General features: G+C 40.1%; 1 protein-coding gene across 15 annotated transcripts in view; it reads right to left on the bottom strand.

Moving 5' to 3' along the window:
• Positions 1–13,966, bottom strand: part of CLASP1 (cytoplasmic linker associated protein 1) — a 176,481-nt gene that overhangs the window by 23,330 nt on the left and 139,185 nt on the right. For all 15 annotated transcript variants that reach the window (XR_004842286.1, XM_035896290.1, XM_035896292.1 and 12 more), the window contains 3 exons: positions 11,267–11,410; positions 9,891–9,997; positions 911–1,061 (listed from right to left, as the gene is read on the bottom strand). Coding sequence is in view for 14 of the 15 variants with exons in the window: in XM_035896290.1 (XP_035752183.1) it covers positions 911–1,061; positions 9,891–9,997; positions 11,267–11,410 (402 nt within the window). In the remaining variant the exon portion in view is untranslated. The remainder of the gene's footprint in view (positions 1–910; positions 1,062–9,890; positions 9,998–11,266; positions 11,411–13,966) is intronic.

Here is a 13,966-nt window from a genome sequence, read left to right as displayed (position 1 = left end):
AGTACAACTCTTCCAAAAATCTCATGATCATAGGGTTTGCCCCTATGCTATGCTAACGTTCCTAAATCTAATATTGCTAAAACTGCGCAAGCTGGCAAAGATCATAAGCTCTGGAACATGGACCAATTTGTTAAGAAAGGAAAAGGAAGCAAAAGCAACATCCTCCTCATGAAACATCACAACCCACTGATAGAGGAGACTGGATAAGGCTTAGCAAGCCAACAGGAAATGAGCAATAGAAGAGTCCCAAAGAAAAATCTCAGACCAAGATTTTTAGCTTTGAAGGCTAACTTAATCAACTAATCTAAACTTGTTTGTCCATATAGGAAGCAAAACTGTCATAGAATATCTCAAGTTGGAAGGGACCCATATGGTTCATCATTTAAGATTCACATAAAATCTTTAAGTCCATATATTTAATTAAAACAAATGGCATCTCACATGGTAGATAATTCTGTAACCATTCGTGCAGCGTAAGGTACCACACGGCTTGTGCACTCAAAGTGATTATGGGTGCTTCCTATATACAAAGTAATAAGCCTGTGAGGGAAACCACTCATGCATTTTAAGAACTAACATTTCCCATTACAGACCTGACTACACACAGTCCATGAAAAAGCCCTCACTGAGCCATGCTGAGCCTGAGGAACACTAGCACTGTCTCCTTCGTACATGAGACTCCCACAGAAGCCCAGCGAGCATGTTTCACAGGAGGCTAGAGTTCAAAGGGAGCAAGGGACTACAGTAGTGGGACCCCATAACTTAGGTATAAGAAGCTAGCAACCAATAAGCTGAAGACACTTGCAAGAATACAGCAGGAATTTTTGTTCACTAACAATCCAAAACTGGGTTTGAACACAATGTTTTAAAGTTTCACCTATCTGGAGACATTAGTCAATTGGATACTTACAATGTCACAGTCTTTCTTTCCATCACGTTTGATTGGCTCATTCAGGTCCTCTTGACTACGGAAACTAAATTTTTCAATCGCTTCTGTGACTCCACGAAGAGAGCTGTAGATTTCATCAGAATTTAGGTTCTCCGTGTCATAATCCAGCATACTAAAGACCAAACGTATATGAAATGTTACATATGAAATTGGAATCTGCTTTTGACTTAAAAAAAAAAAAAGAAAAAAACAAAAACAAAATGCCAAGTCGAAGACAGATGATTTGGTGTACCCTTTCTAACAGTGACTTGTAACAAAACATGGATGGAATCAAAGCAGACTTCGGGTCTGAGCCTCCCCTCAAACAGGGCTAAGTCTAGGAGAAGCTTCACTGCAATCAGTGGTGTAACATTGCTGTGAGGGGAAATCAGGTCCACTGTTTGTTAGATTCAACAGCAGTGAGTGTGCTAGCTTTTGCAAACCAAAATCCCTATCCCCAGCATGGTAATGGTGTTATTTAAAGAGGAAAATAAAGAAAATCAATCACTATGAGAACTCAAAGGGTTGTGACAGCTGGTGGAAATGAAGTCAGTGAAACTTAAGTTCCATAATATATCAAATATATTCTATCAATGGATTCAAATGTGACAGATTTAAATGGAGAGGAAAATGTATCTTGACATAAACCTTAGACTAACGTGTCCCATTTTCATTTATAGAGTACTAAAACCAAAACCACTTGTATTTCAGTATTGTATTTCAGTATTGAACCTAAGTTTGGGAATTCTCTCACTCAAATCTGATGCTTTCTTGCGGACTGTTTCTCAGAAATTCCTCAGCAGCATAAAGCCATGCAAGTTTTGGGATTCCTTGAGGAGTTATCCAAAATTCAGTTCCATAAAAAAATGCCTGGCATGCAAGGGCAGATGATATGAAAAGATGTGGCTTAAGAGACGCTCCTACAAGCTTGAATAAAATGAAAAGTCATTATTGGCAGGGCTTTGCTCTATCTAGGAGAAGAAGTTGAGTTTGCAGGAAAATCAGTTTTCCAAGAGAGATTTAATGAAGTGACCCAGTAACTGAGAACAACTTCTCTGGGGGAGTCTCGGATCTTAGTGGAGCCAGAAGCAAATAAACCAAAAGAATTTGAGACATTTACATCAAGTTGTTTGTCAATAAATGGCAAGAAGCGGCTCTCTACAGGGGTGAATTACTATTTCTTAACAGTTGGGGAAGGATGACAGGATGGGCTTGGAGGAGGACAGCTGAACAAAGAGCTGTGTTCCTGTTCCACAAAAGAAAGATTCCCTGTGAGGTGGGTGGGGAAAAAAATAAAAACCAGAAAGTCCCTTCTGAATCCTGGGTACACAGCTATTATTTTCAATAGAACTAGAAGTAGGATGTTAAATATCTAAACCCACTTTTTTTCTGGAAGAAATTCAAGAACTTCAGATGGATGATAAGATTGGTGCTGCCCAATTCCTTTGGGATTAGCACACTGAAAATAGCCATAATCCCCAGCTCCCAAGCAACGTGCTCATTCTATGATCACACAAGCATCAGTGCCATCATATTCTGGCAAAGAAACCAAAGAACAACTCCCCAACTTTAAACAGTGTCTGTCAGGCCAGGGAGAAGGAGAAATCACTTAAAGAACAGACCAAGACCAGGAAACAAAAGCTGTTTATAAACCTATGGCAGTCAAAGTGTTTAGGGCTTTTCAGACAGCTGAATGACACTAATGCACTGTGATGGCTTTCCAGATAAAAGTGAAGGCAGTTTTTAGATTCTTTATAAGTATCAGGCAGGGATAGAACCACCTTTGTTTCGTATGATTTCAAAAATATTAATCTTGAGCTCAAGCACGTTTAATTCATAGATCTTAAGGGGTTACTCGTACAATATTTAAGTGAGCAATGAAACCGCCATTCAATACGGTTATGACTATGTGACTATACCCATGTACCCACACCAAGAGATGCCATGACTCACCAAAGGTCACACAATGAAATCCATGGCAAAAACTGAGAAATAATCACAGATACACTGACACTAAATCTTCTGCTAAAATCATCACTTCTTTCCTCAGGGATGAGTTTTGCCCTAGACTGCTACCAAAGAATAGATCAAAGAACAGAATCTGCAATGCTAAAGGACTAAGGCAATTTCTCAAAGAGCCACTGATTTGATGCATTTTTCAAAGAACAAACCGACATTTTAACAAAAATCTAAATAATCCAGTGGTTTCATATGTCAAGAGTAAGCCTGTGCAGGAGATCACATTATGGCTGTGTTCTACATGAACAAAAACTCTACATGTGAACACACATGTCTATTGACAGTATGTGTGCCAGAATACTTCACAGACAACACAATGCGGGGAATAAAAAATAAAATGAAACTACACCCACCTTTCAGGAAAAAGAAAAGGCACAAAAGGGAAAAAAAATTATGACCCATGCAGAAAACTAGAGGAAAGTCACAGGATGAATAAGAAGTGAGTAGAGATGAGCGGCGTTTTAGGGATGTCACAACATTATTTTCCCTCTTTTGCTGCACTAAAACAATGCAGCTCTCTACAAGTTTATCAAGATAGAATTTGGCAGCTTTCTAGTATGACATAAAACACTTTTTACTTCCATAAACTATTATTCAGTTTCCAATCCAAACTATGTGTAAGTAATCAACAGTTAATCAACAGTTTAGCATCCTCAAGCAGTACACAGTAACCCACTTCCTTGCACTTTCAGGCTCCAGCCTGGAATATACGTCAAACTATTCCAAACCTTGGTGTCAGCTAATGGAAGGAGGAAAAAATTCTCAACTACTTTACCTCCAAAACTCTACATGGATCTCTTCCACAGATAGCTTAGTGTCCTAAAAGAGTCAGAACATTGATTTAAAATTTTAATTCTGCAAGTATTCAGAGGTATGGACAATAGGATGCTACTTTCCCCTCTCAGGCGTCGCAGATTCTCAGATTTTGAGCTCTCAAAGAACAATGTTTGATTTTCTTTCAATAGTTTTTCATTAGGAACTTCCTGTTCCGAGGAAAGACTTTATATAATCCTTCCTCAGGTAACAGGTATATTTAAGTCAGGAGAAACCATGTCTACAGAAAGCCTGTTGTCAGGGTATAAACTTAAAAAAAAAAAATCCAATGAGTTTAACATAGAGGTCTTGAGGTCTCACAAATTAAATTTGTATTCAGAAGGTTTTTTTGATTAAAACCAGTATATAGCTTTAGTCCACTATAATGATTAAAGATCTGTATTCAGATTGGAACAAAACACGAGGGCACAGGAGGAGTAAGAGATGTCAAAATTAGCAATCAATAAGCTTTAAATCTTGTGGTAAGGACAATTTTAATTTCAATACTACAAATTTCTAAGATGTTCCACAGTCACACTGTACAAGCAGCTGGCAAAATCATATATGCAAGCTTTGTCCTCATTGTCCTATGGGTATTCACTACAGCAGATGTGAAATCACCACTGAGCTGTATTTGCCTGTTGAAAGTACTCATGTACTGCTTGCACAGTATAGGCAAGTTGAAAGACCTTGCCCATCCTATCATAGCACAACCAGTGCCTGCTGAAAGTGCTCAATAACTGTGTTCTGCATTGGAAACCAACTGTGAATCGTACACCCATTCAGGAACCTGTTGGGGAAGAAGAGTCTGGAAAAAAAAAATCCACTTCAATTTTTTTCCACTTGCATGCTGCATCTTCCCCAAGCAGCAAACAAGCAGCTGTCTACCACCTCCACTCTCTGAAAGCTATCATCATAGTTTTTTCCTTTTCTGACCAAAGCCTCCGCAAATCATTTACCACATTTGAACAAATCCCACGGTGTGAAAGGTAAATAATACTGTGACATCTCAGACAAGTTGGTTTAACAGGTAGCTTGTTACCTGGGAGAGTAAGAGCGTCTGAAAGTCTTGTGGGAAGGAGCAGTGGGGATGGAGTTAGGCTGAGAAAGGGGAGGGGGGTGCTTCGACAGCCCATCTGCACTCCAACCCCAGAACCGACTGCCGTGATCAGAGGAGAAACGAAAGAGAGAAAACAGAGAAAGGAGAGGGAGGGGGGGAAAAAAAGAAACTATAATCTGAGTGGCTTAGTGCTGTCATGCTGCCTTGGAGAGAGAGAAAAAAATTAATAGAAACAAAATTAAACAAGAATACTCCATTGAGCCTCACAAATCACTGTTTTGGCCTTTATTATTTATTTCCACTTTTATTCCTAACATAATGATATGGTTCACACAAAAATAGTCCCTGTTTGTACTAACCAGTAAATTTTACAAATGGATATAGCCTCTATAAACAACTCTGAAAATGCTCTAAGTAAACAATCTCTGACCATGCATCTGTATTCGAACTCTGAGCAGGCATTTGCGAGCAACAGGATTTCCCTGGAAGAAAGGAAAGTTGGAGTTGATATTTTTATCAGACACACAAAGGTAGCTTGTCAAGTTTGGCTCCTGGTGCCTCTGTGAGAGCCTGCAATCAGGCCCTACACAATCAGCAAACCTTTGCAGTGCTTAAGATCTGATCCTATTTCACCAGATTCAAACTGATCCCAAAAATGCAGCAAGTGAAAGTCAGTCCAGAGTGTAAACATATAATGTAAATTGGGGACTTGACCCAGGTCTCAGCAGACTAACCTAGAAAGACTGGATGAAACCAGCCTCCAAGTCAATTCAGATCTCTCCTCAAACTTCCACAAGCCCCTTCTGGTTACTGTTTGATCGTGCGCCATCAGGTGAAGGCATCCATCCCTGTGCCAATTTGTCTAACCTTTGCTTTTGTCCTGTTCCCTTTATGGTACATGGGTTTTCAAAATCATCTTCTAAATGAGAATATAGATGCTTGAGCTGGTGGAGTATTCAGGACACTGCTTTGTTTCTATTAAGTTTAAGTACACTGCCTCGGAAAGTCACATTTGTGATACACAAGTGAAAGATATTGCAAGATCAGAAGTGGCGAAAAAGTCAGGAATTGCTCCAGTGCAAACACCAGCAAAGCCAGCTGAAAACTCCTCTGAAAAGTGGTGTCAAGAAATTCACTCGTTAACCAGCAATCAAACCCCATAGCTATTACATGCAACTATTGCAGAAATACACCACACACCCAGGCTGCTGATCAGAAATCTCCCAGCTCAGGTCTCACCTACTTGCAAACAGGCCACCAAACAACGCAGGCTTGTCCTTACTGTGTAAGGTGGATGGCTTATTTTAATTCTTTTTCCATGCCCTGACTTGCTCAACTTAATACTGAAACTGTCAAATTTTGGTTTTAATGGTATTTTCTATTGTCAGTGGAAAAACAAGCACATAGACTTACATAGCCAAATAAAACTGTTAGCCTTTTATTTTTATGCATTTCCCCTGGAGATGTTTGAAGGACTAAATTTGGGTTTTCTAATAACTAGTACTATTCACAGGTTTCTGGGCTACTAATAAAGGCAGAAACAGTAGGACAAACATTCATTTGATATTCCTTCAAATACGTCTACAGAATTCTAGGTTAAAATTCACAACCTGAATGTAACATGTGAGTTTACAGTAGTTCATTTGCCATTCAGGATGGTGTTCCTACACTGGAGGACTTCACAACTTAGTGTTTCCCTTTTTGTCATGCTACATAATCTACTAAATCTCAGAAGATTGTCCAACACAAACTCAAGCCATTCACCTGAGCCTTGCCTAGAATCTGTTTTTTTTCCTATTATTTTCAGTCTTCCTAAGTGCCCTCCCCTGCTTCTCTTCTTCAGAAAACACCTCTTTTCCTCCATAACTCCTCTCCCCCAAAATTAAAAATGTCAAGACAAAAAAAAGCAGGTAAAAAAAGCAGGTACAAATGCAGAAGTAACTCACAGATGCAGCGGATGTGTTCTATCGATCATGAAGCAGAACTGGATGGAGCAAATGAAAGCAGGAGAATGGAAGGACTCTGCCCAAGGCCCTGAAAGCACCTTCTGAAAATTACCCTTCTGAAGACACTAATATCATGGGATACTTAAGCAGATGTTATCATCTGGATAGGCAAATTAGCTGTTTGCATCAAAGTCCAGTTCAGCCAAAACATTCAAAACCTATACAGAGAGCTCACACACACGTATACACAAATACATCCAAACAAAACAAAAAAAAAAAAAAAAAAAAAAAAAAAAAAAAAAAAAAAAAAAAAAAAATTGGTTGTCTGGAATTCAGTTGTGATGGCAATAATATGGAAGATGTAATGTGACCTAATGGCAGTGCCATACGAACATACTACAGAAAGTCAGTACCAGTGAAGCCTTGCTGATTAGTATTGAGGATATTGTCCACAAACCATTAGTAATATGGGAGAGCAGCTAAGCTTAGCAGCATTTTGATATTCCTACAGGACCCAAACTATCCTTTCTACACATATCCCAGCACCCAGAACATATACATTTCTAGATACGATTCCTCCAATCTGTGCACGAAGAAAAAATTTTTAAGAAAAGTATAATCTTCAACACCAAAGCTGGCATTAAGAACTGGAGATAATCCTTCAACTGACTGCACTCAGGCTGTCTGTACAAGACAGGCACAGACATGGTAAGCAGGGCCTGCACATGGAGCACCCCGAGAAGCAACGGACAAACACAACTTGGTACAACCCTTTGGCAATGGGTCCCATAAAAATGTAAAGCCAAGCCTAGTTTCAGCAGAGGGATAGACAGAGAAACAGTGGGAATCTTCATCCTTTTACACTATCTGAACGATTTGGGTGTGCTCATTTTCTGAGTTTTTAGAGAGAAAAGTGACATTTTACACCACTGATGAATAGCAAATGACAAGCATTTGTAATGGAAACCTGATACAAGCACCTACACCAACACCTGCAATACGGCAGCATACCCTACTTCCTGTAACCTGCTAGCACATCTTTCAAAGCCTTTTTTCTGAAAGAAGGACGACCACACGCACTTCAGAAACAGAGCTAAATTCTCCCTTGTTCTGTAAGTCAGTACCATGCTCAAATTGTCCTACACAAGACATTTGCAAGAAGGATGCAGTCCAGCAGAGTATCAGAAGCTGCTGCCACCGATTTGCAGTACTTGCCGCTGCCTTTTCTGCACATGGTAAAAGTCTGCAGCTACTGCTCAGAGATCACTCACCAAAAAAGCAGAACTTCCACCCTGAATATTTTGAAGTGCTTTTACAAAAGCTTCCACCTTCACCTATCATTGAAGAGTAACTTTTACACATCACTCTTGAATAAACTCCATAGAAAATTGAAGAAATTTTTGTTTTCTAAAGAAAATGCCTGGACCACTGCACTAGTGGCAGTTTAGGTCTTGACAACTTAATGGCAGAATGCTCTGGAATTACACGCCGTAATTAGTCCTTGATTAGATATCACATGGGGAAAAACCTCCTGTTCCTAAACCCAAAATGCTAAAAAACAACAGCAACAACAAAGTAAGAAGTGCACACTGTATGCTTTAACCAATATTTTGATATGTGCACCCCGACATCAAGAGATGAGAAGAATGGAAAGACTGAAAAGCAGTGAGTGTAGTGGCAAAACACACTTCTGTCCCAACAGCAAAACCCAAAACACATGGTAAAAAGGTCATGGATTTATAAAATAGGTGCCACGTGCAAACGTGTCCAGCAAAACCACAATGTTTATAATTTCCCATGACAGAAATCAGCAGGGAAACAATGCTCAATCTAGTCAAAAAGGAAGCAACACAGTTGGAACCATTCCCCTGAAATTCTACCACTTAATTTCTTAATGAAACCTTTGTTGAAAAACTCGCAATAGGCAACTCGACCTTGTCTTGCACCCTCTCCATCTAGTTTTGGATTACAGCAGATTTAGGGGTCACAAAGACTAGTCAGATATCAAAAATTTTCTCAGGAAACCCCATGTGCTCCTCATATGCTCCTGGAATTAGTATAACTACTCATAAAAGGTTAAAAGCCTGTGTTTTTCCTAACACATGGGAACTCACATGCCTAAGCATCCCTCCAGATAGGGTTTAGCAGGTCACAACATGGATGATCAACAGATTTCAGTGTAAATTACTGCAGTCCTCACCCAAAATGATTCCTTCTATGTCTTCTATGGCAAAGGGAAGTGGCCTCCTATGGAGAGGCAGGGCAGGCAGACAAGAGCAGCAGCTTTTTAGCTTTCCCAGCGTGAATCAAACTTGTCCAGGTAAGAACCTAACACTTTCCTCCGATATTTCTATGGTCCCAGAGCACACTGTTTAAATTCCTGTCTTCTCTGCTCTAAGTTTTCATGGTGTGAAACATGTACATCCCAAATATCCAGGAGTCCACATCTACACAGAAAAAGGTTTTGGAATGGACCAATATATTCTAGGGTAGCATCTGTAGTTTCAGCAAAACACCTGGTTGCAATAGACCTGCTGCCCGAAGGATCAGGCCACTATTCTACTGGTGAGCAGCCAGGAGGGTGATTTGAAAGGTATTCAGCATTGAAACAGTCACCACCTCTACTTGTTCTGCACCCTCACAAAGCTAAGAGGGCAACAGGAGATGCAGTACTTGTCTCAGCAGCACAAAGTGCTGTTCTACAGTCAGATGAATTACAGATCACAAGGGCACACCTAAAAAATAGACACAATCTGAAAACCTTGATCTGAAAGTCATATACTTTGTGATATTTGCAACCTCAACAAGACCTCATTTCTAATGCTGCCATTTAATATTACCTTTATTGAACCCACAAATATGATTCTGGAGAAGGCCTAGTTATGAAAGAAAATTAATATTATAAGAAAAGACATTAAGATTAGACAGATAACATGAGGACTGGAACACTGAAGTCAATCACCAACCATGTATTAACACGTTCAAGCCCTGTTTCTTTGGAGCAATCTACTATAAACTTTTGGTCTTGTTTTTGCTTTCAAACTGAGTCATATTCTGCAAATGCACACTCAGTGTTGAAATCCTTCAATATTTTGCAAGTGGTTTAATTAGCCTGCCACATTACCTTGGAGACAGTCCACCGTGGGAACAGTTGGTAGGTGAAGTCAAGGGGCTGGTTCTGCTGCTGGAGTGACGGGAAGGAGTCCGACCGAGGGTATTGCTGGGGGAACCCTAGCACAGAAGCAGGAAGACAGGGATTAGTAACATGGTGCAATGCACAGGCAGGAGTACACAATAACAACAGGTCCAAATATCGCCTTTGTTTGTGTTAGACAAGCTTAGTGCAGTTTTGGTTCTGGCTCTTGACCTAAAAATCTGCAGCCATGGTTCACATACTCATTAATATGTTCTTGAAGGTACCACTCTGAGGATAAGAAAGCACACGTGCACTTTGCTACAATCCACAGAACCTGCAATTTTAACTATGCAACACATACGGCTTGCAAATATTGCCAGAGAGGTGGTTTATCAATCCACCAGGTTACCCAGCTTCTCGGATACTATTTTCCAGGCTCCCAAATATGCAGACCATTACCCTGGTAATTTAGCAATTTAATTATGCAGCTATTTTCTGCATTGTCTAAAGCATTCCGATTGTGCTTGTTACAAGCCTAAGCAAGCAATCTAACTTATTTTTCCACTGGCCTGCACAACCATTTATACCACAGCAAAATGAGTGGAAATTGCTCCCCAATTCTGACTTTCTTCAGACAAGATCGAAGGTACTAGAGAATCCAGTCCATTTGCCTGGAAGCCTAATGCTGCAGTTCTAGCTTACACAAAGGTCTACTTGTCCCTGTGGAAGTGCAAAGATAGGAGGGTTCAAATTCCAGCCAGTTTCACAAGATTTCCACATTAAAAAGGCAAAAAATACCCTAATCCTTGCTGCTCTGGGGGGAAAAGAAGTTTAGAAGCACACTTAAATCCTCTAACATATTCCTTCAGAGAAATAAAAATATGCAAGAGTTTCATGTAAAACCAAAACATAAGATAATAGGTGTAAACTGAGGAGACCTTGTAGGTCACATCGAAGAGCCTGCAATGAGTAGACAATGTATCTGTTATTAAACTGCTTTCAATAATAGCAGTTAAGTCCAGAAAATCTGTGGCATCAGGGTCTCTGTTTTAACCAAAAGGTCGTTACTGGCAGGATTTTCAGAAGCAAACTGGAAGTACAAACCCCACCAACTTTCATGTGCTTCTCAGGATTTTATTTTTTTTTAATCTGTACTGGTTATGATTATATTAAATTTAAAAATAACTGAGTTTTCTGTTTTAACGGTCCCTATAAAAGCAACAAACAGAAGCCTCTATTGCCATATTGCTTCAAGACAACAGCTACAGATAATTCATGCTACTGAACATCATGCATCTGCAATGGCTTGTCAATGAGCTGCTGCCTTTGGGGCTCTGCTGTTCGCAGGGACAAGGGCCTCTCACCACACTGGTGTTACTGGAGTTCTTGAGGTGGTTGTGCAGAAGCTTGGTAGCACCATCCTGGAATGTTTTTGGCAAGGCACCAAGTAACATGGTAAACTCGGGAGTGTTCAATTCAAAGAGAGAAATCAGGACTATTTGTGCTGCCTGAAAAGAAGAAGAAAGAAGAGACCATCAGTTTTTATTCTTTGAAAAGAGTATGCATTCTGTTGGTAATGATCCTTACAGTAAATTATCTGTGTTTCATTCAAAAAGAAGATTCCCATACTAGACAAGTTTTTGACACATACCTTGTGGTGTGTCATAAGGAATTGCTCACTGCTATAGTTAACTTTTTAGTTCTCAGAGCTTACAATATACTTTTGCATTTATATCATTAACTTCTCAGATGTGAAGCATACAGCTATTCACAGCTACTGAGAAAATCCTACCATCATCACACAGTACACATTTCAGTTGAACACGTTACTGCAAAAACTAACAGGAAACAAATAAAACCAGAAGCTCAGGTAAGTACGAAGAATCTAGGACTTCAATTTGTCATTCCCACGCTTTCTATTTTAAGTGCAGATGGGACTAGTTCTCTGCCCACCCAACCTCTCCTTTTCCTAAGGATCTGATAAGCTTGTTTCAGACAGACAGACAACCCCTGCTTCTGTTTTCTCACCTCAACTTGCAAGTCTCACCACCGAGGCTGTTTCAGCAACAGAAAACTCCATCTCAACTGGAAGATCTACTGGGATGGTGAGAACCACCTTCGTCTCATCCATGGACAGGCTAAACCCCACCAGACTCCCTAAATTTAGTAAGTGAAACCAGGGTACCACTGAAACAATTGAGAATTTTACCATTAATTTCACTAGCCAGGGTTTGTCCTATCTGCCTGGAAGAATAGCTGCCAGGACCTCCACAAACTCCATTAGCAAACATACAGCTCTGCGTATCCTGAACTAAGAAAATGGAATCAAATGGGAATGGAAGCAGAATAAACCACAGAGTACAGCTCTGCAAGAATAATTAACATCACATGTTCCTAACTATACTTTCCCGGCAGCATGCAACCCATGCCAATTGCACCAATTCTGGTTTTCTTTCCTGCCTTTGCCTTAAAAATATACAAAAATATAAAAATGGATTAAAAGAACAATAAATAATGAAGCAATGATGAAGGACCTCTGATGATCTGCAGCACCATCTTCTCCAACGGGGGTATAGCCATTGATAGATCAACCTCCAGAATACACATGTGGATACAAAGCAGTGGCTTAGTCTCACAAAGCAAGAAGCAAAGCTTACACATGAGCTTATTTTGGTCCAGCATACATATAGGCTTAGGAAGAGCAGACACTTGTCTGGCCCTTTCGGGAACTTTCTAAAACTTCCTAAAAATGGAAAAAAGCTTCAAAGAGGGTAAAAATATAATTCACTGCTCATAACTGTACATTCATTCTCATCAGTTCAAAGGAGTTTTTAGTAAATAATGTGTTTGTAAAGTTGCAATAATTAAGTGTATCTGCAGTTCCCTGTGAAGTGGAATCCTTTAGCAGATGATGAACTTGGGTACACAAAAACCCTTTCATAGTGAAGGGGAATCAAAGTACCTCATTGTTTCACTGCGCAAATTGCAATTCAAGCTATACTGTTCCTTCTGCTATCAGCCCCAATTTGCAGGAACACAGCCTTGTATATAAAAACATTTTCCATCCATGAAAATTTGTAAGTAACATCCTTTTCATATGGCCAAAGAAACTGAGGCACACAACACCCAATGGGTTTCCAAGGGCTGCAACGAACAACAGGTCTTCACGCTCTTCGTTCCAGATGGATCATGCTGCCTCCTGTCAAAACCCTTGACTTGAACAGAAACACAGCATGTCATTATTCACTTCACACTAAAGATCTAAGGATGAAAGAAGTGGAGAGATAATTTTCCCCATGGCTTTCTTAACTCCATATTCTACCCTCCTCTGACCTGAAGTTTTGGGCAACTCTGCCATGAAGCCTGCCTGGTATCCAACAAGGACGTGTATTTCTGTCCATTTTGATCCAAGAACTTTTAAGTTTTCACCAGCATAGTATTTTCTGTAATAAAAATATTACTGCAAACAAGAGATCTCAGAACAAAAATCAGCACGTTGAGCTGAATACAAAGTGACAAGTCATGCCAAAGTTCATTCCCATTTGTGAACGGCATGCATATCCCGGATGGTTAGGAAGTGGACATGCAGATGATCTGTGTCAGAACAAGCAGATCTCATTCACTGAGATTAAAGAGAAACAGGAAAATTGATCAAGAAGGTTTCCCAGGTTGAGAAATTGCTCAGACTAGAATACCTGGAGATATCAACTGGTAAGTCAGGAGCTGCCCAAGGCACAGTGAGGCAGAAAAGGACTTAAGATACCTTTGTCCCACACACCTCCCCATCAATGGGGAAGAACTAATCCTTGGAGGTCTCCTATGCAAACAGAGCGAAACGGCTGCAAGAGCAGACGCACTCTACGACGTGACATTCTGGAGGTAACTTTCTTGTGTGCCAGAGAGGTCCAAGATGCTTCTCACAGATCTGATCAAAATCTTCACTAAAGCTCCACCAGGGACTTTGTGATCCCGTGGCTTCACTTTGAAGCAGAGTTACCTAATTAGTACAGTTTAACCCTGACACACAAACACTCATAATACAAACGTTGTGCTACAGGAGTTCC

The sequence above is a fragment of the Egretta garzetta genome, unplaced genomic scaffold, assembly GCF_000687185.1.
Source record: "Egretta garzetta isolate BGI_Z169 unplaced genomic scaffold, ASM68718v1 scaffold326, whole genome shotgun sequence".
Classification (NCBI taxonomy): domain Eukaryota; kingdom Metazoa; phylum Chordata; class Aves; order Pelecaniformes; family Ardeidae; genus Egretta; species Egretta garzetta.
Note: the sequence above shows the minus strand (reverse complement) of the source record. Positions and strands in the feature narration are given on the sequence as shown.